This window comes from Dermacentor silvarum, chromosome 7, assembly GCF_013339745.2.
Source record: "Dermacentor silvarum isolate Dsil-2018 chromosome 7, BIME_Dsil_1.4, whole genome shotgun sequence".
Classification (NCBI taxonomy): Eukaryota; Metazoa; Arthropoda; class Arachnida; order Ixodida; family Ixodidae; genus Dermacentor; species Dermacentor silvarum.
In genome coordinates, this window is record NC_051160.1 from 71,455,662 (window position 1) to 71,482,442 (window position 26,781).

General features: G+C 45.7%; 1 protein-coding gene across 1 annotated transcript; it reads right to left on the reverse strand.

Moving 5' to 3' along the window:
* Positions 1-307: 307 nt before the first annotated feature.
* LOC125946800 (uncharacterized) lies at positions 308-26,532 on the reverse strand. The gene is made up of 5 exons (XM_049670838.1): positions 26,396-26,532; positions 12,543-12,672; positions 11,371-11,516; positions 3,100-3,232; positions 308-553 (listed from the first exon to the last, which is right to left on the reverse strand). The coding sequence occupies exons 1-5, from the start codon at positions 26,526-26,528 to the stop codon at positions 481-483; spliced, it is 615 nt and encodes a 204-aa protein (XP_049526795.1). The 5' UTR covers positions 26,529-26,532; the 3' UTR covers positions 308-480.
* Between the last annotated feature and the right edge of the window lie 249 nt (positions 26,533-26,781).

Genomic DNA, 26,781 nt, shown 5'->3' on the forward strand with positions numbered 1-26,781 from the left:
GTTCAATTACAAAACTAGCATTAAATTTGATTATTTAGAAGTAAATAAATACTTGTATTTGTTACATACAAGTCTGTCCAGATTACAAGTGCGTATCTTGAATAACCTTTCGGGCCGCCTAGATACGGTAACACAGAATAAAAGTGTATAACATGAAACAATAGCTTCAGTTTCAGTAAACAGAAATTCCCTGTGACTTGACTCCCACCAAAAGTACATACACACTGTCGCTTCAGTGCAAAGTAGGTATGATAAAGGCAGGTTGCCGTTAAAATGCATTTATTGACCCAGAAGGCTAGTGTTTGTGCCCAATTGTGCTCGAAGTTTCCAAGATCAGCTCTATGTAGTTAGCTATCCTACGGTCCTTGGGGCCCAGCTTTGGCAACGGTGCGAGGACTTTACAGGCATTCGAACCTTTGGAATAGTGGCCACAGACAAGGTTCAGAGTTTCACCGAAGATCTCGTCTATCACACGAAGCATCAAGTCCTTGGAGCCGACGCTGTCGCACGGCGTGAGTGCCTTGGAGACGCAGCCAGCAGGTCGTGGTAGGAGCTGCGGTGAACGAGAAAAGCAAGATTGCGAGTCGTTGAATGACAATAAAAGGCTTACTAGTGGGGAACGCCACGGGAAATGTTCACCCCCTGTATGTTTTAATAAACAGTTGAAAGATGCGCTTTGTTTGTGCCGTATTCGTCTATGTGTATGCTTATCTTCGCAGAGCTGCTTTTTAAGCCCAAGGGAATGTTATCACTAGTACGTTACGACGGTGACCGTTTTTCCCCGAGTTATAACTGCCACCTATTTATCGCTCGACGAAGGACGCGCGTACTGAACTCGGAATTTACGTCGCATTGTTGACGATCTTATAAAAACATTAGGCTATATTTTTTAATCACGTGTTGTGGAGATGTAGGGACCCATAAGCGCAGCCGGCAACTTCATTTCCGATAGAACGGATATATAATAAAAATATAGTGACAAGCCCGTACTGAACAAATAGGTAACAAGAACGAAAGAGTCCCACTAGAACTCGGGTGACATAAAAAGCAATAGAAACAGCTCAAAACAGAGGTCACAGAACGAACACAGAGATTCATAAAGTGGGCGAGTAAAAATGCAGGAAAGATGACTAAGTTACACGTCTACGGTAGTACGATGCCACTCTTACTGTGAGAGTGATCATAAAAAGCAACCCGCCATGGTAGCTCATTGATTGTGGTGTTGCGGTGCTGACCACGAGGGCGTGGTCCAATCCCTGCCGCACCGTGCACCATTCGATGCGAAAACGCTCGTTTACTTGAATTTAGGTCAGCGTTAAAGAAGTCCCATGTGGCCAAAATTAATCTGGAGTTCCCTGTTATGGCGTCCCTCATAATCTGATCGTGGGTCTGGCACATGAAACCACAGAATTTAACTTATTTTGGGCTTGATAAACAACAAACAAGAAAGAACAAGACTGGTGCACGGAGTCGCTGACCGAAGTTACCGTACCCGTCATGATGCCATGAATTTTGACCTTGTAAATTTGGTTTTAGTTATATGCTTATCGATACAGAAAGATTACATTACCCTGTAAAGCCCCGTGTACACTGGAAGATTTCTGGTTGGCGTCAAAATTGACGACCGGGAAATGCACGACGCGCGACACAAAAAAGCCTTCGTCACGCCGATCGGTTCGCGACTGTTTTTCGTTGCTGAAAAAAAAAGAAAGCATCGCTTGTTGCAAGCTAAGCTACAGTGCGAGTATTTACGATGCTAAAGCTGCACGGAGCGAAATGAGAGAACTGTGCGTCTCTTGGTTTTAGGGATCTGGTCACCATACTTGCCCACATGAAACACTGTCCGCGGTTTATTGTGTGTGCCATGTATTTCGTCTTTTTTTAATACACAAACATATACCGAAAAATTTCGCACTAGCTATGAATGCGTAACAAACCTGCTAGACGTGACCTGTCGAGCTTTCCTGCATGCAGAACGTATTTCGGGAGTTTTGGCGGGAGGCACTGAACATATCCTCGCGCCGGACGAGATTTGAATATGTAAACGCACACATTATGTAGCTGATGGCATGCCGCCTACTCGCGCAATAGACAGCTTCCCGTCTTAAAGGAACCAGTCACTGAACCAAACAAGCACTCCAGAACTTTTGCTGTCACCACAATATGCGCAACACCTAGACGGAACTCTGCAATCCGTGACGATACACTGGCGTTACGGAAGTGCAGGCTTCGGCGCACTATTGTACGTTATGGTTTGGGCTTCATCTTCTGCAATTTTTCTCGAAATAACAAATTTATAGAACTTTTAAACTGATGTAGTGTGCCGATTTCATCTTGCTTTAGGTACTATCGACCAAAAAAGTTTACGGACCAATGGATCTGACAAAAAGCTGAATATCTTCGCAGCCTGAAAACTCAGCCTGGTATTCTCATTTCAGGCCTAGATCTACTGGTATACGCGAACAACATTGTAATGTACGGTTTTACTGTCTACTTTTAAAGGCTGCTCGGATATTTAGCGTTTTCTGAGATCCCGTGGTCCATAAACTTTTTGAGCGATAGTACATTAACCAGTGTGTAACTCCTTCATCGCCATACGTAATTGCTCTGTAAGTTGCCCATATGCAAATGACACAAAATGACGCAGGGGAGGCGAGCGATGAGCCTTGACTGGGCTGACGCGTTGAAACCCCCTGAGCCATCTACTCCTGTCAATTTTTCTTGTAATGCAGTTGCCCTTTCATCATGAACAGAATAACGTAATATAAGACCAAAATTAAATAAAAAACTTTACTCAGAGACGACATCGCTTTTTGGCAAAAGACAGCAATTTGAAATAAAACTCTTGCAGAAATGTCAAAGCGTCTGGTAAGAATTTGCGTCTATTGTGCAGGACGGCTGTATTGAGCACGCCGGCGTAACCCTGCAGAAACTGCGAAGTTTCTTCACACGACGGCGCTATACAAGCACCCAATACGCGTTAATAAATATTTGTCGTGCTTGTATATACGACAAAATACGACAATTTAGCATGAAATATGAACAGGATTGAACAGGAGTGAGAATTATACTGTAGGAGGCAATAAAACGTATACTAACCAGCATGTGTGGGGAATAACCTCTTTGGTGGGACCCTTGATCACGGCTTGTTCCAGAATGTCGTGAAAGCCTCCTAAGCATTTGTGCATCTTGTCGCCATGGGAATTCATGCATTTGATTCCTCTCTGGTAATCTAGTGTGGATCAAGAGTAGAATAAACATACCGCGTCTCAAGAGAAAAAAAAGGAGAAAAGCTTACGTGTTTCTTTTTCTCATGGTGTTAGTTTCTCATACTGGTAATCATGATAGCATAACCATAGCTCGTCATCTCACAGTAATTATTTATTCTCCATGATAATGCTCAATATATGAGGTAATTCTCGCAGCTGGCAACACTTAGAATACTTAGTCTACTCCTAAAAACACTTCTGTGCTGTGGTTATCACAACCTCCACGGTTTCATCCCATCACTATCAGCATCATGTAGCGCTAATATTGGCTGAATGTACGTCAGCACTCGAAAATGTTACATGCAATTTTCCCAGTTTTATAAAAAGACTATGTTACTCATGGAGGTTTATGGTAATCAAAATTGGAGAACATTACCGGAAATATGCAGGCAAGCTTTTAAGTGTGTGTGTCAATTAGGAGTTAACAAACAGTTGCTAGACGCTCGCATTCGGCCCATTTAGAGGCGTTATATGAAACGCTTCGAACGTTTATCAGCTTCTTTGAAAGGACCAGGAACGCCAGAGATTTCAGGAAATGAGGCCACTTCATGAAGAAAGTGTATCGAAAGTTTGAAGTGTGTAGGTTATAGTGTGATTTCAAAAAATTATTCAATAGGCGCATTTTCCCAATTTTTGTGCGTTATACAAAGTATGTAGTTGACTTTTCCCGGTCTCCTGGGTGAAATATGCGAGGCGCGGTGTTTATCTTTGCCTTGAAGTAGAAGCACGTTGCGAATGAAAAGCTATAAATGTTTATTACATCTATATTAGTTGCCGCCTCCGTAGAAACATACCTTATTAAGCTTTCCAGATTATTACCGTCACTATTCGCAATATTTTCCTTATTACTAAAACAACTGCACAAGATACCTATTTCAAATTCAGCGAAAGTCATGAAAATCTTATGTGCAATGTGTGGCAACAGTTTCACGTTCCTGGCCTATAAAGAAGCGCTGGAAATAATTATTGAACCCGCGTTTTTATTATGTTCACGTGACATACGACGCTTGTAGTGGGTTTCACCGATGTCGTTGGTGAACTAAACAACGCATTTTGCTCATATTTAGCGAGAGAAAAAAAGGGCCGGGCTTTCGCTAATGTATGCGAAAAGCTCAAAGTGTATGGGTGAAATGGCGCCTCTGTGATAAATTATGTATGCAAGTCCTCCAGAGCGTTAACATTGTTTTTAAGCGAAGCTTTTTATAAGCAACTGTCGGCGGTGGTGGTGGTGGTGGTGATGGTGGTGGTGTCATGATGAAAAGTGCGCCGATCCTGGTGATAGTGCAGAAAGGGTCCAAGCTCAATGGCACATACCCCTGTGGACTCGGGGAGCTGTAACACGCCCTTGAACTACCCTTGTCACTCGTGGGACCCCAAGAGACAAAATCACCAGGCCTTCACCATGTCGAGAAAATGGGGGTAAGCGACGCTTGCATTGCGATTTTAGCGTGAGGGCTTCCGAAGCCCAGGCGAAACGTCAGCGAAGAGCCAGCTGACCCTGAATTTAGGGCAAACGAAGCGGAACGCCTGCGACAGTGTCGTCTTGCCACCAGCTTCGCTTACCCCCGTTTTCTCGACAGGGGGAAGGCTGGTGATGTTTCTTTTTTTACGAGTGGCAAATAAATTTTACTGCTGCCTTACGTAACTACAAGTGGAAACTACAAAATGCAGCGAACATATAGGTGCAACGCTAAAATCAATTTGTGTGTGAATAAACGTAGGTAGATATAATACAGAATTTGTGACAGAAAATTTCTTTAATAAGTGTTCAAAAGTACGTGCCATGCTCCTGTTATGAGGTATGTTTCCCAATGTCACGATAAAACTCTGCCTTACACAAAATTTACATTTATTAGGAATTCTGGGCATTTTAACTGTATTGAGTCGCAATGTTCTAACTTTTCTCGCTTAATATTACGGTGCTTTAGAAATAACTATTGCACCATCATTTTTCAGTTTGGAATGTGTGATAGGACGATAGCCTGGTGACCTCAGTTAACTCAACGAGGCAGCTTCTTTCGGCTTGTGAACAGTAAGGACCAGGCAATGGGTGATGTGTAGGCCAAGTTCAAAGTGGGTGGATTATTGGGGTCATTGCAATAAATTGCCTCTGCAAGTGCTCTGGAACATTATGAATGTGTCTTCTGATTGGTGCACAATTTAACCAGTTACCCTGGCAGAACTAAAAATGCCACCAAAATCATATTTAGCAGAAATAGATGAAACGCTGTTAAAGATTTCTGTGCAAAGTCCTCCCCGTGATTGCTGGTGTCAACTAAGTTTGTTATTTATCCCTCTGTGCGAAGCTTATTGCGTTAGATCAAATACAACCTTTGTAAAAAATTCCTAATGAAGTTTTAGAAAGTGTCATATTTCAGCTATCAGCTATGCTTCCCAATGTGCCGACATAACTGTAATTTAAAAGAAGCCCATATTTAGTGGAAAGCAGAGTTATGCTACCTAGGAGAAAATTTTCACGTTCCTGGCCTAATTAAAAGCGTTGCAATAAATTAGTGAACCCCCGTTTTCTTGCTAATGTGGCCAAGGTTCCGGCGAAGTAAAATGGGTATGGAAGAATGACTGTCTTTGTGAAAATTCCTAAACAAATGCTCGAAAGTATTGCGCATGCGCACAAGGTTTCAAACGGAAGTCATTACGGGCAAACGTTTTAAAGTAGGTGAGACAGTTACAGGCAATCGGAACTCTTATTGCAACTAATTTATCAAAGCAGCTTCAATGGAAATGGGGCTGCGATTCTGCAATGCTACGCAAGACTGCTGTCATTTTTTTTGTTACAAGGTGTCCCAGCTATCACGCAGCATGATTAAAAAAAAAAGAGGAACGGCGTTACGCGAAGCACACCTAGTGCGTATTGTTTCCGGTACAGTGGAGTAGCTGCCAGTAATTGTTTCGTTACTGAGATTGAATTGGGTATTTGTAAATAATTATCTAACTCGAGAAGTACTGTCCTATCAAAGTGTCAATGAGAAAAAGTGTAGAGCACCATGAAAAACTACCGATACAGCTTTATGTTGCTCAATACGTGGTACATAATTGTATTTTTCGAGTGTGAAAGAAGCCCGCGAATATACGCAGAATTGCCGCTCGTCTGGCCGCTCGAGGCACTTTGCGTGTATTCGCGTGCGTCTTTCACGCTCGGAAAAACACGTTTATGTAGCACGTATTGAGCAGCAGAAAGCTGTATCGGTAGTTTTTTATTGTGCTCTACAATTTTCTCATTGACACTTTGATAATTAGGACAGTACTTCTGGAGTTAGATAATTAATTACAATTACCTAATTAAATCTCAGTAACGAAAAAAATTACTGGCGGCTACTCCACTGCACTGGAAACAATACGCACTAGGTTTGCTTCGCGTAACGCCGTTCCTCCTTTATCAATGCGTGCTGCGTGATAGCTGGGACACCCTGTATATTTTATGTAAAAAGCTGCAATGTTTTCCGCATCGCTGCTTTCTGACGTCTCTTTCTTTTTGCAGCTCTCCGCGTTCAATATCTCTCACATGCACCCCTTGCTATTCTAGGATAGCCGTAGCTTGAAAAACGACCAAGGCTGCTTGTTCTATTGCAGTGTACCAAAATAGCGCCGTACGCATGTCAGACATCTCACGAAAACTTGTTTTCTGACTAGATAATATCTGCACAGCAAAGAATTTGTTAATAGTAACTACTTCTCAAGCAACCTTCGAAAAACATCAGTTTTCTGTACTGACGCTGGGATTGTCTTTCTAGTCATTAAACGAATGTTTAAACTTTGCCGCAGTAGATTGAAATATACTAATGGTTGAGCTTGAATAATTGCTTCAACAGTTTCAAAAGCCTAAATTGCTCTTCATTCATTACAAAGGCCAGATAAATTTCGCTTGAACGTTGTTTTCAATGGAGGGAAACATTACAATCTGTCGGGCTAGAACCTCGAACAACGGTAGCGCATACATCCAGTAAAACGTTCTAGGTGGAACGTCTATTTTGCTTCACCGCAAAGCGATACACTGATTGCCACCATGGGTCGACTATAGTGATAGCATTTGCTCGATGTGAAAGTACTTGTGGAAGTTGGCCTGGTGGCAGATGAGCACACATATCTGAAAAGAATTTTTTATCAAGAAGTGCAACACAAGGGAAACGTGACTAGCACAGCGCGTCTTATACCTCGGGCTCTCATATTAGTCCTCCCTTGTGTTTCCTACTTTTTTTTTGCAATAAGCACTTGCCGTTAAGGCATAATTATTGATGTGTATATGTGTATTACATGTGTACTGTGAGGCCTGTGTTGTGTATGAATTGAAGCAGTGTTTTGTGGAATCTGTTATCATGTATCCAGCGGTCATAGCTGGTTGTGACACTGTAGCGGAGGCCGGTTGCAGTAGCAGACGCGAGCGTTACGATTGTAAGCCTGTACATGTCCATATTAGGTGGTTTGTATCTGCGTCCATCACAGGGAGAGATAAGCATGGACACGTAGCACCCAGTGCTAAATGCGACCCGTTCCACCTTGAGATCACAGTCGGTGTAAGGGCCACCCCGGCCCGAAGCCTGCTAAGCACAACTTCCTCCGCCCTAGTAAGGTGAAGGGGGAGGGAGCAGACACACGGTGGGGGAAGAGTGCGTGTGTCCTGCCGGAGAAAATTTTTACGGGCTCGGAGTGAATTAAGGGGTTGAGGTGGGAGGGGAAGGGAATAGACGGAGGATCTGGATTAGGAGGGCAGTGTACCTGCTGGTGAGCAGCAATGTTGTGAGGGTTCGCTGCATGCCCTTGAATCTAGTGTACCTTGACGCAAGTAGCTGTTTTACTATTCATAGCGTGTATCTCGCAGATTTCCATCACCTTGTCAATCTTCTTGAGTTCATGAATAGCCGCTAAAGAATCAGTGAAGATATCTAGTTGTTTGATTGTAGGCAGCTTAGATGTGGCATCTTGCACAGCGTCGTGGATGGCTTGAACTTCCATTACTAGACCGCTGGCTTCCGTAGATAAATAACGCTGGTTGCCGCTGATTAAATTATGCGTAGTACTGAGGAATGATGGTCCTCCCGCCTTCTGGGAGAATAGCAGCATCCGTATAGACTTTGTAGGTGTTAGCACATGATGAATCGATCACATTGTGTTCGTCAATATTACCTCTTGTATCGCTGCGTCGTAACTTCGTTGGCGTATTAGTCGTGATGCTGGTGAATTCCCAGGAAGGCATTGGATAGGGCTGATTGTCAATCCGAAAGCCGCGTTGAAAATGAGCATGAAACGCAGCCACAGCCGGAACAAATTACTTTTTCATTTCGAGTGCTTTTTCACGTTGCAAAGTTGGTTCTGCAATTGTGTTGAGCTGGGCATGTTCCTGTAAGGTTGGTATCGGAATGATGCGGGATAGTGCTTTGATTGTGCGCATAGCATCGCGATTAATCGTCTCCCACTGTACCAACTCTGCCAAAGTCAGCCTTTGAAATTGTACCTGATATAAAATTCGTGGCTGCAAGACGGCACGTACCATGCCGTCGAGCTACGCCAGTTTAAGCTCCAGCTGCTTTTGCTGCAAGCCGAAGAATAAGGTGAAGGGTTTTTGTCGAACTCCGTCTGATTTTACGGAGCCAGTGTGCACCGCAGCCGGAGCGGTGAATATCGAGACCCAGTATGCGGACCTCAGAAGCCTCAGGGATTGTCACTGCACCGAGTTTAAATGTAAAGGACGCTGCGGGATTGTTGTGCGTCCTTTCTTGTTGGCCTCCACGTCATAGCTTGATTTTTCGGCGGAAATGTCCAACCCTGCTTTCCGAGCGTAGTTGTGCAGAACATCAAGAGCTTCTTGAAGCTGTCGAGTTTGTCTAGATACGCCTTCATGCACGGGCCACAAAGTGACGTCATCCGCATAGATTAAACACTTCACGTGTGGAATCTGGTGTAGTTGTCAGGGTAGAGGCATTAGAACAACGTTGAAGAGAAGAGGAGCCAAAACCGAACCTTGTGGGACTCCTCTGTTCGATGTGAAGTATCCTTCTTGCCTTCCATCTACTCTAATCGCAAATGAGCGATTCTGAAGAAATGAGTAGATAAATCTTATGACCCGTGGTGGAAGTCCAAGTTCGATGAGGTTGGTAATAATGATTTCATGGTCTATATTGTCATAAGCTTTCCTTATGTTTGTTGCGACGACCGTGCGCACAGCTTGACTGTGTGGTGAAATCTGTAAAACTTCGTCTGATAAGATAAAAAGTCCGTCTTCAGTTACCAAGTAAGAGCGGAATCCAATGTGAGCAGGATGATATTTATTATGGCGTTCGAGCCACCAGGAATTACGTGTGGCCAGCATCATTTCGGCGAGCTTGCAGACAGTTTCAGTTAGTTAAATTGGGCGTAAAGACTGCAGGTTATTTGGAGCCTTTCCTGGTTTCGAAATCGGGACAACAATTGAATGTTTCCAACCAGTGGAACGTTTCCAGTCTCCCATACTTTATTAATAGCCTGAAGAAGTGCGGTGAGAGCGGCTCCTTCCATCTTCTTGAAGACCTCATAAGGAATACCATAGGGACCAGGTATTGTTCGTTTTTCAAAGTTTCAATCGCCGCTATTAGTTCGGCCAGGCTGAAAAGGCTGGATATTTCGGATTTGCCAGTTGTGTCAGACTGATTAATTTCGGGGCAGTTTATAGGTGACGCGTGATCGTACTTCTGGAAAAGCGCTCTAGCAGCGTGCTCAGCAAATTTATGTGGCAAACTCTGCGCCGCTTACCTAAAGCTCGCTGCAGGGTGAGGTTTCTTATGACAGCGTTCCATTGACCTTAACGCACGCCAAAGTGCTCTGTGTCCAATGCCAGATCCAAGATGCTCGCACCACGCATACCATCGTCGTCGAGAAATTGGCTTTTCGTGCCGACGCGCCTTCGTCGCTATATGGTTAGCACGTGCACGGCTACCTGGTACATCGGGATTCCTCGACGCATACACTTGTGCCTGACGTCGCTTTGACCAAAGCTGCAAAAGGGCAAGGTCAGATTGAGGTTGTTCCTCGCCAACTGTGGTTACAGTGGTGTTACTACGGAGCACTTCTTGCAATGCGGGAGGAATTTTCGAGGGCTCTGAAGGTACTTTATCAATCGATGATTCCCGAAACTTATCCCAATGTGTGACTGTTACTTGGCGTCGAATTTTCTTTGTGCACTTTCTGCGCAAAGCAGTCATTATTGGCATTTGATCACTGCCCCACGTATCTGGTTCCACGCGCCGCTGCGGCATTCCAGGATCCAACCACCATGCGAGGTCTGGAGCATGTGTTCTAGATACTGTGGGTACAGCACAGGTAGACACAGCGTGATGGTTCAACAGCGTAAAAATGGCATCGCTCATGATGTTTTTAACTTGACATCCTCTTCGGGAGTTGTACTTGTATCCCCATTCTGTATGTGGAGCATTGAAGTCTCAACCCACGAGAAATAAGGATTATAAACAGGGATAAGGTGCCTCAGAAAGACTGGCCAGCCTTTCTGAGGCACCTTATCCCTGTTTATAATCCTTATTCCTCGTGTGCTACTCCATTAGTCAGCCATCTTTTTTAATTTTGGAAACCCACGAGAATAGGAATTCCCGGGCACGTAGACCGAAGATGGGCTATCCACCCCAAGTTCAAACGTGTGCGCTGTGGTCTGGGGTATAATGACACTAGAATGTCAGGAGTCTTCACTGGTCGTGTCAGGACTCCGACAACTTCTTGATTACCACTACACCATGGCTCCAGATCAATCACTGTGTGAGCAAAAGGCGATGATACATACACTGCAGCTTTTCCCAGAGATGAAGTCATTGTAGTAGCACGTCTATCTCTAATAGATGGGTTAGGATACCCAATAAAATTGAACATGGGGCATAGCTTATTATGCTCTTGAATAAGCAGTGCCCATACATGTAGCTTATTGGATTGAAGCTTGGTTTTAATTTCTCCTAACTTGGAACTTAGGCTCCGACAATTCCACTTAATGCGATGGCGTGTGAATTCACTTATCAGTTCTAACACATACGCGATTTTAATACGAACTTACTATATGTGCTGCTCAAGTGCCAGAGTTTCACAAGCGAAGTGACGAGAGACATACTTTTATAGGCTTCCGATCCTACGACACAGATGGCCTCGATGTTCTCTTCCAGTGCTTGCACTGCGACCAGTGCTGTTGCTCGGGCCAAGCCTTCCGTGCAGTTCTTGATGAACTGCAATGTGCAAGGGAGCTGGATCCTGTCCCTCCTGAATGAAACACACAGAACTAAATCATGAGCAAGGAACAAAAATCACGGTAAGCAATGTTATTGGTACGCATGACTTTTGCACTGTTTCTTTTCTTCGGCAATATTCACATTTTTTTTTCACGTTTCTTTCGCCCTGAGGTTTACTTCGGATGTTTCTCGCATAGCTAGCACTTCGATGACTCAACTCCTCAGGCTGTCGTAATTTAGGAGACGACAGCATTCTCAATAAAAGACAGCCAGTGTATGGCTAAGCCTCAGCGACGGACAAAAAGCACCGCTTCTTCGTTCATTTGTGACACATCCAAAGGAAGAAGTAACACAGTAATAACACACTGCACGAAGGTCATTACAATGTGTACTCTGACAGAGGATTCCTCCTTGTAATCGTTGGTAGGATTTGTTTGTTTGTTTTCTGTGTATTTAGATTCATGTAGATTTAGATTTCAGAAAGCAACGGGAGCATTGCTGCCTGTAACCGATTGATCGCCTTAAGGCTCAATGTGATGCTGAGAATGTTCACGCCCATAGGATTTTCTCAATGTCCTAATTTTCCTTTCTTTTCATTAATCCTTAAGGCAGCAAACAGGATTTGCCTGGTTCGACTCCTGACATTCCCTCCCGTTTTGTGTCTCTCTTACGTATATTCGCACTCCAACCGTTTCGCCTTTTGTTCGGCTGCTCGTCCTCGGTGAACAGCTTTTACCCCATGATTGTTCGTGTCAGCGCTGATATGAGCTGTGACGTCGCTCTTCGCCTGAAATTACGCTTGGCCTTAACACATGGATCACACTGCCCATCGGTTGCTAGATCATATGTGGTAGACACAACAAAACAAAAATGCCAATAGACTTAATAATTGTTATTCCTTTGTTTATGAATTCTCATACGCTAGTTAGCCCCTGCAGCCCCTTAACTGCACAAGCCTTAGCAGCAAGAAATGGTCTTATGACATTCAATGGTGTACGTTTAAGGAAGCAGAAAACTCATTGAAATTACATCAGCGAACTTGACGTGTATCGCTTACTTGCATCCTTCTTCAAACTCTTCACCAGACTCGTGTAAATGTGGGCCTTTTCCGTAGGGGACGTAGTCACTGCCGCACGCCCGCAGGGTATCAATCTTGCAGCCAGCCTTCAGGTACGCCTGGCTCGCTCCTGCAAATTGCAGAGTGATGTTAAACTATAATGGTAAGCCCGCATTGGCTGTGCAGGTACACTTTGGATGTCGTTCACAGTTTTGTGTTTTCTTTTTGCACACTCACGGTGCCGCTTAATGTTTTTGAAATTTATTGCCGGCGTCTTTTGTTCTTCAATGTCTTTTTAAGACACCATAATATATGGAGTATTCACGTGGCGTCGCATAACGGCGAATTGTTTTTTCCCCTGTTGCATTCAGAAATTCCACTGTGCTGCTGAAGATAAGCGGATTGAGATAACGCTTAGATTTTCCACATGATGGCTATACAACAATACGATGGCGCGATGACGTCAGCGCATACCGCTATAGGTGTTTCGAACCCTTCATTATGCTATGATCTTTGTAGTTTAGCATCCTCGTATTCTTCGCACGCGCTATGTCGAGTGCGCAATGGAACACGTTACTGCTAATTGGCTCTGATACACACGTGTCGTTTGTGGTTATCAGGACCACTGAAAAGGAATCGTGACCCTTGTATTGACGTTCTTATTTCCCATCGCACAGTACAATTACCACTTTGCATTGGATTACTGCACTGCTTCATACACACACTATTGGGTGATAGTGATATAAACAGGGATAAGGTGCCTCAGAAAGGCTGGCCAACGTTTCGATAGGAGGACCTATCTTCGTCAAAGATAGGTCCTTTGACGAAGATAGGTCCTCCTATCAAAACGTTGGCCAGCCTTTCTGAGGCACCTTATCCCTGTTTATAATCCTTATTGCTCGTGTGCTACTCCATTAGTCAGCCACCTTTTTTTATTTTTGATTGGGTGATAGTGTAAGAGTGAGTGCGACGTGTTGGGCAGTGCCGCGGGTCCACGTCCAGCTGCGCGCTGCACGATTACGTGCAGTTTTACGCAGACCGAGAATGACGATGAGTGGGTACAATCCTCTTACAGGTTATCCTCTGTAATATTGTTATGGTGATAGCAATTTCACGTAATAAAACAGTCTTCCTTCAGGTTGGAGTAGTATATCAGGCGAATACCCAAGCTAACATCTCCAACATCTCATTAAAGCATGTTTCTCTCTCTCTCTCTTTCTTCAGTATGCATGTTTGTAGCAAGAAAGCATTAGCAGACACAATGTTCTCGCTTCCTGGCGTGATTGACGACTTTACGTTCCCGAGCGAAGTGTTCTAACCAATGCAACGTGGCAGTTGCTTTTGCTTTTTTTATAGCGAAGCCGCTAGTATGGGTCAATTACTTCAGGACGCATCAATGGCTACTGTCAAAACATTAGGCGATGGAGGAATAACGCTGCAAAATACATAATGAGCAGGAGCACGACTAAACAGAAATGTGCGTTACTCAGAAAGAATTGCATCGCTATACAATTTTAGGGCAATAAATAATATGCATACAAATTCTCACAGAACAGTTCTCGGTTAGTCATTAAAGCAATGGTATCTGGGATATATATGGAATATATTCTCCGGCGTCGCCTTGTACATACGGGGAGAGAAATCTGTGGACCACCTAGAAAACGCTGAATTTCGCCGATGGCCTGTGCGCTCTACTTTCAACTGAGAATGGGGACCCATGTGTCCTCGCTCAAGAATCGTAGTGCACCACACAATTACTGGTCGCCCACGCCGAGTTTGACAACATTCATCGGTTTCTCTGTGGGCGCGCCCCAGATACTTTTGTTTCGGGCCATACATTCTTGATGCACATTGCCGTCCGTTTTTATTAAAGTTACCTTGCAAGATATTATGCAAAATATTCATCCGGAATACGAAACTCTCGTGGACCAGTACCGCGGTGGTGCAGTTGATACGCCGTTCTCGTGTTGAGAATGAGGTCCCACGTTTGATTCCCAGATGCGGTGGCCCCATTTCGGCGGGGCCGGAACCCAAAAGCGTTCGTGTAGTGTAGGTCCCCTGCGGTTACTTAACGTGAACCTAAGTTTGCGAGCGCTTTTGCACTTCGCGCACATCGAAATTGGATTTTCAGGTTTAGGAACGGAACCCACAACTTCATGCTTAGCAGCGCCACTCCATAGCAACTAAATCACCTTGGTTGGCAGCACGCATATGGGGAGAAACGCTGCCTTCTAAATCTAAGCACAGTTCTTTAAAGATTGTTCTTTATTTCACTTTGGCAACATTTTACTCGGTAATAAGGACTGACTCGACAAACGATTAGGTTCGTGAGTGGTGCGCACATCCAATGAGAATATAAAAGTACATACTCGAAAACGATGTATTTATTTCTCCTGGTGTTACAGGAGAAGCAAACGATGCGTCGCGTTTAAATTTGGACCAAATGTGGCTGTAATAGGGGCTTCCAATAGAGCTTCCAATAGCCCTGATTGAACAAATCAGTTACTGCACGTAACCTCTACAGATTAGCGTCGCAGAATACCTTTTTGTTGTCTAAACCAAGAGCCAATTACGAAACATTAACTGCCAATTTCGCTTCAGCTTCACTATCGAATACCTTACCCACAAACCCTAAAGGGGCCCTGAACCACTTTGTATCGAAGTCGAAAAATACATTTGAATTTAAATTAGACTACTTCAGAAATACCATTGCCGCCAAAAGTCGTTCAATGCGTTCAGCAGAAGCGGAGTTATTGACAATCAAACACGCCGCTCGCGGAGCTTCCGCTGCTACGCGGTTGTCCTTATTGCGCCGCATATCCCTCAGCCATTTAGGGTGTCCCGACATCAAAGCACCCTAAGCCAGTGGACTCGTCGCGGCACCCCGCGGCGGCCGCGGTATCTACGCAACGTAGCAGACCGCAGCTGCATGCAACTGCAGCGTTTGCTTTGTGCACGACTTGGCTTGAGTTCCCGCTCGCGCACATATGCTCTTGTCTCGCTGCGTTACGTGGTGCGGACCGACTTTTTCCTGCACCAGTTTGACCGACGCATGGTAGGAGGGAGCGTGCGTGTGGCCTGACCTTAAGTTTCGCATGCTTTGAGGCTAGTTGAGTCTACAGAACTAGGCAAAATTAGCGAGACCCTCACGGCTACGACACTAATAAGCCGGGTGGCCAAAGTGTAATTCTTACGCGGGCGGCCACGGTCGAGCGTGAGCAGACGGCAGTCGGCTTCTTCCGGAAGTACGTAATTATTATCGAAATTCGAAAGCACATTCTCGCTTACTTTAGCCTGTTTATTAAACGGTGTCAATGAACATACGCAGTAGCAGCAGGTAGAAGCGCACTGATCCAAACACAATTTTTGATTGATGTCAGCTATTGGCCAATAGCAGGCGCGTAAGGTAATCCGCTTTATTTCCAAATAAAGCGTCCAGAAAAGAGTGAGGGACAGGCTTCTGTTGAAAAGAGAGCGTTTGAAGGAAAGGTGACTTTATGCTCCATGCGCGTGGAGCATGCAGAACTTGGCTGAGACATTGACAGCAGCGTATACGGTATCCACGGACTGCGTTTTATAACCAAGCCCAGGGTTAGTTCAGGGCCCCTTTAAATAGTATTCTGCCATTAGTTCACTTAAATTCGAGTTTGCGCACTTTCTTGTGCTATATGTAAACTTGATTTAATGTTTATTCTTATATATTTCTTTCTACTTCGATACCTATGTTTCATTGTTTAATATGTATTTACGCTTATATTTCAATTACTGGTGCATCAAAGTGCTGTCTGCCGTAATAACATTTTAATTTTTCCCCCGTTTGTAAGTCTTGACGTGCCTCGCCCGTTCTGGTCTTCAGCTGAGCACCAAGAAATGCTGTTTCGCCAGCAAAGCCATTAAGATCCTTGGTGATGTCGTGAGCAGGGACGGCATTCAGCCGGACCCTGACAAGATTGCTGAATCCTTCGCTTTCCTCGTCCCGACCGGCCCAAAGACGCGCAGTTTTCTTGGCGTCGCCTCTTATTTGCGTCGTTTTATTCAGAACTTGGTCTCCATCGCATCTCAATTACACAAGCTACTAGCTTCCGGTATACCCTTTCTGTGGTCCCAGGCTTGAGAATTGGCATTTGCACGCTTGAAGGACGCCCTCACGTCTGCACCTGTGCTTTGCCATTTTGATGAGGCTGCTCCGACTCTCTTACCCACCGATGCTAGCGGCCGCGGTATAGGTGTTGTTCTTGCGACAACTCTTCGCGAGAGAGAGAGAGTCATTACATACGCCAGCAGTGTACCCACCGCTTCCGAAAAGAACTATACGATCCCTGAGCACGAATTCCTGACTGCTGTTTGGTCGATACAGCACTTTCGCTCTTATCTCCACGGCCGTCATTTCATAACTGTTACGGACCACCACGCCTAATGCTGGCTTTCCACACGCAAGAACTTGTCTGTACGCCGGGGTCGCTGTATTTTATGCGTTTAAGAGTATGATTTTGAAATCATGCACAAGTCTGGCATGAAACACCAAGACGCCAACGCTCTTTCTCGCTGCCCACTTCCTACGGTCCCGCTCGACGCCTCTGCAATTACTTCGCACGTCACCAGTTTGACCAACACTGCTATGGTTTCCTCCCCGGCCTCAATATACCAATTACCTTTAGACGACGATCAGCCTCTCGCCTCTCGTCAGCTGGCTGGGCCGTACTGTCAACAATTCATAGCTCACCTATCTGGGGCTTCTCGTCCACCTAACACACGCCTCCATCGCCAACTTGCGCACTTTAAGCTGGACGATGGCGTGCTGTATCGCCGCATTTACCATCTTTGACAACTGGCCACCTTGGGTTCCATAAGACCTATGACCGCATTCGAAGTCGTTTCTATTGGCCTGGCCTGTCTGCAAGCGTCTCGAGATGCGTCGGTTCCTGCTGTCCCTGCCAGTGTCGCACGCTACAAACATATCCTCCTTTCAGCCAATTACAGCCGCATTCGAGGTAGTTCGTATCGACCTTTACGGGCCCCTTCCGGTCACTACTGCTGGCAATCGATGGATAGTGACTGCCGTCGACCAACTGACGCGCTACGCTGAGACAGCTTCTGTGCTTACTGACTCTGCTTCGGAAGTTGCTCACTTCGTTCTTCAAGCCATAATTCTACGTCATGGTGCTCCTCGTGTACTGCTCAGTGACCGTGGAAAGGCGTTTCTTTCACAACTCCTAAACGAAGTTCTTCGAGACTCCGGCATCACCCATAAGGCATCTATCTTCTAGCTATCATCATCAGACTAACGGCCTGACCGAGCTGTTTCATCGCACACTTGCCGATATGATCCCCGTTTATATTCAACCACACCACAAAAACTGGGGTGCCCTTTTACCATTCGTCACTTTCGACTATAATACGGCCGTGCAGCGCACAACTGGCTACTCGCTGTTTTACCTCGTTTATGGACGCTCCCCTATTTTTTTTTTCTGGACGTTTCATTCTTCACATCCAAGGCTAATTCATCTCCAGCATCGTGCGAACAGTATGTTTCCCGACTCGACCACTGCCACCAGCGTGCTCGGCTGAATATAGAGGCCAGGCAACAAGACCGGAAAACTCTTTACGGCGAATTCCATCACGTGGTATCTTTTCGACCTGGTGACGAGGTGCTGCTCCTGACTCCTCTTCGTACCCCAGGTTTGCGCGAAAAATTCCAGCCGTGGTTTATCGGGTCGTACATAGACCTTGAACAGACTTCGCCTGCCAACTATCGCGTGACTCCGCTTGACGCTCCCACAGACCGCCGTTGCCGCAATATTGAGGTTGTCTTCGTCTCAAGCATGAAGCTCTTCACGCGGCGTGCCTCTACACCTTGACGGGTGGCCAGGATGGCCGCTTTCCCATGGGAAGGGGGGGATTAGTGTGGGCGTTTATTACGCACCTCTTCCTCATCTGTATATTATAATCATCCGGACACTTTTGCCTATCCTATTCTTCACCTGTGTCTGTGATCATCATCATTGTGTATGTACTGCGCTGGTTCGCTGACGAGCTCCATGACTTAATAAACGTCGTCCCAATAGATACGTTATAGTATAAACCGGAGGTCTCGCGCTTACAGTCTCTGACTATAAGACCGCCTTCTGCATATACTTCAAACCTAAATGTGCTCGTATTATATGAAATAAAACAAAATAATTGAAAGATCGATAGAGAGAGAGAGAGAGAGAGAGAGAGAGAGAGGAGAAATTATTGACGAAAGGGGAGAGTTTAGCGTGAGGTAATATCCTCTAGCCTTCTACTCTCCTCAGAGTGGACGGGAAGAGAAATGAGAGGAGAATGAAAGAGAAAGAGAGGAGTAATGGTCAACGTATGTTGGTTGATTAGGGTTTGAATCAAAAATGCTGCACGCTAGGTTTCTGCCTGATGATATGCGCTGCATGACACCCGCAGGAAAATACCATGTTACCGGTGATTCACAATTAAAGTTTCAGCTGTGTAGGCTGGTTACAGCATTCGTAAAACAATTGCTTGTAGAATTCTACATACCATGCAGCAGAGTTCTACATACGCGAGAACTGTGCTATCTTCCATGGGTGATTTAAAAAAAATTCTGTTCACTGTAAAAAATTCTGATAGCACATTTAATAAACAGCTGTATTGGTTGATTTAATAAAAGGCTTAGCGCTGTGAATGAGTTTGTGGGCACACTACAGAGTATCGGCTTGTCTGTCAAATACAGTTAATGTTTATCTCATAATTGTTGTCTTGGCATATGGGCATAGATCCACCTGCTCTACCAGGAAAACCACATCGCATTGGCATAAAGGAAATGCGCCCACTTTAACCCTGTTACTCTGCAACCGTAACAGATGTGGCGACTCACTAAACGGCACCTCATAGAACAATTTCCCATTACGCATCACTTAACATTTCTAAATGTTTTCGTTGCGGGGAAGAAGACGAAGACGAACTGGTTCTTTGATAGAACAATTGTACTTTTGACTCTGCCTTTTCGCTTTCTTTCCCTGCATTTCTGGGAGCTGCCGCTCCTTCCTTGCGGCAATGGATCTTCGAAGAGAATTCCGAGGACCTTACTGAGGCGCAGCTGTTAGGTCGGATAGCGTCCGGGAAACGTGGAAGCGCGTCAAGGAATGCAGACAGCGAGGCAACTGAACTATGCTCGGACTGCTACGACTCGTCGGACGATGATTTCAAAATCGCGATGAGTAGAGTAGCAAAACGAACACTACTGCATGCATCTTCATCGGCAAGTGCTTCTAACATGAAGAGTGCACCGCAGCGCAGGCCGCACACTCTGCTCTTCATGCCTCTGGACCCGACGACCAACTTGCGGCTCCTAAACAGGCTGGTCCTCTCTTCGTTGCACGAGAAAATTGCACCAAAAGAGATTGAAGACGGGAGATTAAACTCGTGCAAAAGTGCCCTAGCAGTTGATGTGTTACACCGTATCGCCCTACAAGGCCTACGTAATATACGAGTAACTGATATCGACAATGTAAAGGTGCGATCAATGATCCCTACAGGCGGTAATAGCACTGCGGGCGTCATTTATGAGGTCGACGGTGCCATCGATCCCGAATTACGGTTTGCCAATACTGATCAAATGAACGACAGAACGCACTTTCTTTACGAATATTTCCAGACTGGAAAACACGCGCTATGTGAAGGTTTTGTTTGAAGGAGGCAGCCTTCCATCCCACGTCAAAGTAGGACATGTCGGCCATTCAGTACTACCATTCGTGTCGAAGGCCCTCAAGTGCTTCAAGTGTTGCGAGGTTGGCCAAGAAAATCGTGTTTCTGTGAACAACGTCTTGTGCCCGCTGTGCTCTGAGTCCAATTCAGAAGACACCTGCTACACAGATGTTCTAAAGTGCCCTAACTGCAGTGGTGCTCACAAGGCCTCATCAGCAGGTTGCCCGCGGGTGCAGAAGGAATTCGCGATCATGAAACGAATGATGCGTGTCCATTCAACGTAACGAGAGGCTGCTGCCGCTCTTCGGCGACATCGGTATTGACACCGAAGATGTTCGCGAAAAACTGCAGCTGTAGCTAGTGACATGCACACCTTCCATCAGAAGGGATGCCGTATCAACGCATAGCACCACCAACACGGATTCAAGGACAACAAACAAAGCGGAAAGACTCGCCCGTCCTGAAGAATGGCCTGAGCTACCGAAGGCAAAATGCGCGGCTGAGTTACCTCAATACGCACCGACCTCGATGGCTTCGGCAACTGTTGAATGATGGATGATGAATGATGTTGAATGATGGCTGATGATCTCCAGGTCATCTACACTTTGCGGTCTCTCATGAATGCCATTCACGTTATACTTAACAATAGGGAATCTTTGTCAGTGCAAGGCGCGCTTAAGGTGCTGCACACTTTGAGTGCAGTGCTTGCAGCTCTTGGTTGAAAGCATGGCTTGTCAGAAGCCATGGTTTCGTGATGATGTCCGGAACGCGTCGATATTTCAGAGGAACGCCAGATGACTTAAGTCACACATGTCGGACTTTGGACAGTTTCTATTCGTAAATCTGCTCCCCATTATCCTCATCTGCAAGTCCCTATCAGCTCACATCAGACTGTCCGGGTATGAGTGTTTTGTGTCCGCTACACACGGAGAAGGCAGCAAGATTATCGTTTTCGTAATGCGTGTCCTTACGTATGTCTAAGATCCAGTGTCGCTTGACCATGAAAACCAGTTCGTGTCTCTGACAGCGAACAAAGGCGAGCTCACATACACAGTAATTGATTGGAGCCTACATATAGGCGTCAAGTCGGCTGGACTGCGACCGGTTACGGCGAATCTCGACAGCCACTCCACAGCCTTGGGTGATGACTGGAGATTTTAATGCCCACCACTATCTCTGGAGAAGCTGTAAGATAAACTCGAGGGGCCGAAGATTAGCGTCATTTGCCTCCGAACAAGAACTGTGTTTGTTAAATGATGTAATCCCCACTTTTCTGCGTGGAACTGTCTACAGTAGCTGCCTGGGCCTCAATTTTGTTTTACGCTCCTTCGCCAGAAAGGTTAGGTGGTTTTCAGACACTGAAACGCAGGGAAGGGGCCGCCTCCTCACTTATCTTCGGTCTGAAGGGCTGACGTACTGCAAGTCAGCCGGCGTCACCTAATCTATCGACTGGCTTATGTTCAAATCAATTGGGGAAGGCGGCTGTAGTGATTGCTTGTCCTGTATCCTAGAGGACTCTATAAAGGGTACCTTGAAGGCTGCCACGCATTCGCTTTGGAGAACCTCTACACGCACCGACTACGACATTGAACTGGAGTAGCTTCTGGCAATTCATCGCCCTGCAGAGCGAAGATACATGAGTACAAAGTCTCTATATGACTTGAGGTTGGCCAGAAGTACTAAAAAGAAAATTCAGCGTCGCATGGACCAACTCGCATCACAAATATGGATGTCATTCTGTGAGTCCTTAGATCCAAGAAAACTTCTGTCTCACATATGGAGAACTGTTCGTGCTCCCCGTGTAACCTTTCAGCAGCGCCACCCTTTCGTCTTTGGCACTTCACCAACAGTGCAGAGAAAGTGAAGTCGCTGATGAGTTTTACTGGGAAATTGCTAGCGAAACTACATCCGCCGCAACATCGACGCTCGACCACTTACCGATTGGACGCGACCTCCGCGTGGAGAACTCGAAGCTGCATCTGCTTTGTTGAAGCGTTCATCATCACCAGAACCCGACGGTGTAACCTACCGTGCCTTATGGAATCTTGGCTAAGAGGCTCGGAAAGTGTTCCTGCTCTTGTACAACAGCTCCTGGCAGACAGGTACGGTTCCGCATGAATGGAAGACCAGTCACCTAGTTCCAGTGCTCAAGCCTGGCAAGTCACCTGTAGACATTACATCATAGTGACCAAGTACGCTTGCCAGCTGCATCGAAAAACGAATGGAAAGAAGGGTTCTAGCGTGTTTAGAATGGTACCTCGCACATTACTAAGTATAACCAATCAGGTATATTAAAATATCAAGTGAAAAGTGGGCAGTGATGGAATTTAGCAGGATATCAATGTCTCCATACGTGACAGGCGTCGACTGACATCTGATCTCGTATAGCACAAGTCACAAATTTTTGTGGGTGGTTCTGCGAGTCCTTGGATCCAAGAAAACTTCTGTCTCAAATACGGAGAACTGACACTCATTTCTGCGCTCATTTCTGTCAATAACCTTTGACAGAAATCTCTCCTGGACCTCTCATGTATATTATGCGAGAAAACGTCTGACGGGGATTTGCCATATGCTTCAGTTCCTAGCAAGAAAGACATGGGGAATGTCAATACAATCTATGCTACAACTAACTGTACAGAGTCCTCTTTATTGAATTCCTGTCGTACAGTCTACCGGTGATCTCCAACACTTGCAGCACTAACCTAAATACAATCCAAAGCATCCGAGCCCAAGCCCTCAGGATATCCCGTGGTCTAGTGCGGAGCGCGTCAACGACAAGGGTTATTGAAGTCGCCCAAGATTACGCTATTATCATTGGAACAATGCGTGTGCACATAAGACACTTCGCCCGGACACCTACCCACCATCTCGCAAGTCTTCGAGTAGAAAGGCCCCACACGACATTCAGTGCAACTGTCTTCGCGCACCGTGCCTCTCTTACATCAGGGTACGCGCGTGCTGCAAGACCTTCGATTTCTCCACTGTGTGTGAGCCGTATTTAAAAACCTACAATCCCAGGCCTTCAGAAAAAGTCACAGCTCTGCGTGGCACACGCAGCACAGTCACAGCGTAAGCTGGGTGGAGCTGCTCAAGAGTAGCTCCAATTTGGGCACCACGAATAACAGGGTCTTCGCGGTAGTCTGTTCGCCTCGTTTTGACGTGAACAATCTGAACTGCCCGCCCGGCGTAAACGGCGAGCTGCGGCTTGTAATGCTCTCTGCACAGCAGTCTGCTGAGCCCGATCAAGCCTTTCAACTGCAACTTACATGTCGGGCGCGCTGCGTTTGCAGGCACATTAACTGGATGGCGCCACCATACTGGCGGAAGCTCGGGTCGTCTGCCCCTTCGCGCTTGGGAGCGTTTTAGGGCATCTTTCCGCTACCCGATAGCAAGCGCTTGCGTGGATCACTGGTAGAGTATCTGCCCTCCAGGGAGCGGGCATAGGTTTGATCCCGGTGGAGACCGGGTACATTATTTTGCATTTCGGGCGATAGCGGTTACGTGGTGGCGGCGGCCGCGGCGGACAACAACGCGAACCAAAATGGCTATTGGAGTGAGCCCATAACAGCTTACGCTGTTAAAGTCAGACTTACCGCCCATCTGCACTCAAGAAACTTAGTTTACTTCTCTTGTACAAGAAATACAGCGACTGCAGACACGTCTATACTGATGCCTCAACTACATCAGCTAGTTCCGTCCGCGCTGTAGTTATACCAACAATGGGAATAACTCAACGCTCCAAGACTTCGCATATCACTACGTCTACAGGTGCAGAGCTCGCGGCTCTCCACGGTGCACTTCATGTGATGAATGCAGAGCGTGCTGGAAACGGGGCGGTCTTCTGCGAGTCAAGGCCGGCCTTACAATGTGTACAGTCGTTTCTCAGACATGGAACTCACAATCAGCTGTCGTGCGATATCGTGGAACTTATCGATCACTTGAGAGAAAAAGGCCATGATATCTCTTGTCAATGAATACCAGGCCATTGCGAGATCATTGGAAATGATGACGCAGATAAGACAGCTGGGACGTCAAACCAAGACGACCGTCGCGTTCCTATTGCCCTCTCAAGGACCGACGCTGCGAGACAGCTTCGCATTATAGCACGCACACTCTCGTTAGCTGAGGAGGATACCACACATAGAGGGGCACCAGACTGCACAAACCAAACCGTTCACTGCAACTCGCACCTCCGGTCGGACTGCCCAGACGCGAATCGTCTCTTCTGTGTTGGTTGTGGTTGCGAGTGGCCTTTACGAAAGCTCATTCAGCTTTAATTGGAATGCCTGACAGTCCTGCATGTGATGTCTGCGGATGCAAGAACATTGACCACTTATTCTACCGCTGTCCTTGATTTGAAGCACAAAGACAATCTATGTTCAACGCATTCAGGGAACTAAATCATCGTCCTCTGAGTGAACAGACAATACTAGAGCACCGTCCCCACCAATCATCGGCTCAGAAAGCAGTGAAGACACTTTTAAGGCGATAGTGTTAAGGGCCCCGTGTCACAGAAAGTCCGGCGTCGGCGTCAGTGTCAGCGTGGGCGCGGGCGCGCCGGCGTCGTTGGCGGAAATAATCTTCCCGAAGCACCCCAACCGCGCAGGTCCTCCACGTGGCGCAAGGTGTTAGTGAACAAAATTTCATTTCTCAAAGTAAAATCCGTCAGAAAACTCATAAACTACGACTTAACCACAACCTATAGACGTTATAACGTCGTATTGCAATTTGAATATAGGAGAAGACATAATTCAATTGCCGGAAAGCCTGATAGTAGCCAGGGATCTTTGAATGCTATCGCGTTCCACTCTTAAAGGCGAAGATTAGGCATCCTCAAATTTTTTGTGCTTTCTGGGAACGTCTTGTTTGTACGAGCGCCTTTGACTCTGTAGTACTGTCAGTGTACGTCTCTATAACCTTCTCTCCCTCCTCCTTCTTTCTCTTCCCCTTCTCCCTTCCCCCAGCATAGGGTAGCCAACCGGACTCTTGACTGGTTAACAGCCCTGCCTTCTTCCTACGTTGCGAAACACGTTTTGCCGAAAAGAGCTGCAGCGTAGAAAGGCTGCATTGTATTTGTTTTTCATAGTGCCAGACTCTCGATCATTTCAATAACTATATTATTCTAGAATTATATATGTATATATAAATATTTAACTAGAATTTTAGACAATTCCGATCTCGGTTCTTGTTACGGATTTATAATATCATAAGCTTGCCCATTCGGATGTGTTCATGTGTTACGATGTTTCGCTAACCAAAAAATATATGTGCCTAAATCATAACTTCAATGCTTACCCGAGTCGCTGGATGCAAGCGTCTTCTTGATTGTATTAATTACGCTCAATCCAACAGATGCTTACGAAAGGCACCTAGGTACCTCCGCGCTTGACGTTTTTTTCTTCTTTTTTACACAAACAAAAAGGAAATACATGAAATGTTACGCGTCCAATGGTAAAAAGTACACTATGTAAAATGACATGCACATGAATCGCCCGAGCAAGAAATATCAATATAGTGCAGTAAAATTGAAAGGTACGCTAGTTTTACATCCCGAATAATTTCCTTAAAGACAGTTTGAAAAAAGAAAGAGGAATAAATACATCCTGGAGTGCAACTTATCAACTTCGGAACTGGGTGAAGTGGAACTGCGAATTTGTAATAGCTAACCGACGCAGATGTTCACACATGGACAACGTTTTTGTCTGTTTTTGTCCTCGTGTGAATGTGAATTTCTGCTGTGGTTAGCTAATATGGATCCCTAAGTGCAGCAGAAGCGGAATCTCAATGACCCTGCCTGAAACAAAGCCGTTTTTCTGTTCAGCAAACGTATGACGTTTTACATTAAATTTAACAGGGCGGATTCCAAGATAGAACTTCTCGTTTAAGTGCCATGTAAGTACTAACCTATTGATGGGGTAAACAAGATGTCTCGGATCCGCGGATGGTTGCCTAAAAGCAATTCTCAAGCTGTTACAATCAAACATTGATTTACTGATCGTTTTTGTGCCAGAAACACTCTACCCATATTTCGGAAATTAGGGCGCATTAAAAGGGGAAAAAATGAAATATTTCGACTATGAAACTAGACATTCACAAAGATTCATTACTGTTTGCTCCAGAAATAATCAGCAAAGAGAAACGCAAAGAAAACTCACCTATCAGTGATATCGCGAGAAAGAGATCAAGAGCGCCAATACCGCGACCCACCGCCATTGTTGAAACTGCTGTGTTCTGTCCCAGCTCCAAAATCAAAGTGATGCGAAGGCGAATGAGCTGCCCCATTAACATGAATTTTGTGTCCTCACGACAGCAAAGAATAACTGAAAAAAAGTGAAAAATTGGAAACGAGTTTCTTTGGCCTCCTTCCCCCCAAGCTAGTCAGTGACATCCTCTGTCGGGACCAGTCCACACATACATATTTAAATTGCAGGCGAAATGAGGGAAGAAGAAACTAAATATCCAGAACCAGAGAGAGACCAACGTTTTAAAGAAGCGCCAGCTTTCGGATTGCACCGTTGCAGAGAAGGGTTGTGGTTGGACG

What these genes read in the sequence shown, in the direction of transcription:
- LOC125946800 (XM_049670838.1), bottom strand. Translation starts at nt 26,528, where the DNA reads ATGTTAATGGGGCAGCTCATTCGCCTTCGCATCACTTTGATTTTGGAG. An exon ending in TCTCGCGATATCACTGATAG is followed by an intron (nt 12,673 to 26,395) that starts GTGAGTTTTCTT and finishes TGCAATTTGCAG; the next exon opens with GAGCGAGCCAGGCGTACCTG. An exon ending in AGGATCGGAAGCCTATAAAA is followed by an intron (nt 3,233 to 11,370) that starts GTATGTCTCTCG and finishes GATCCACACTAG; the next exon opens with ATTACCAGAGAGGAATCAAA.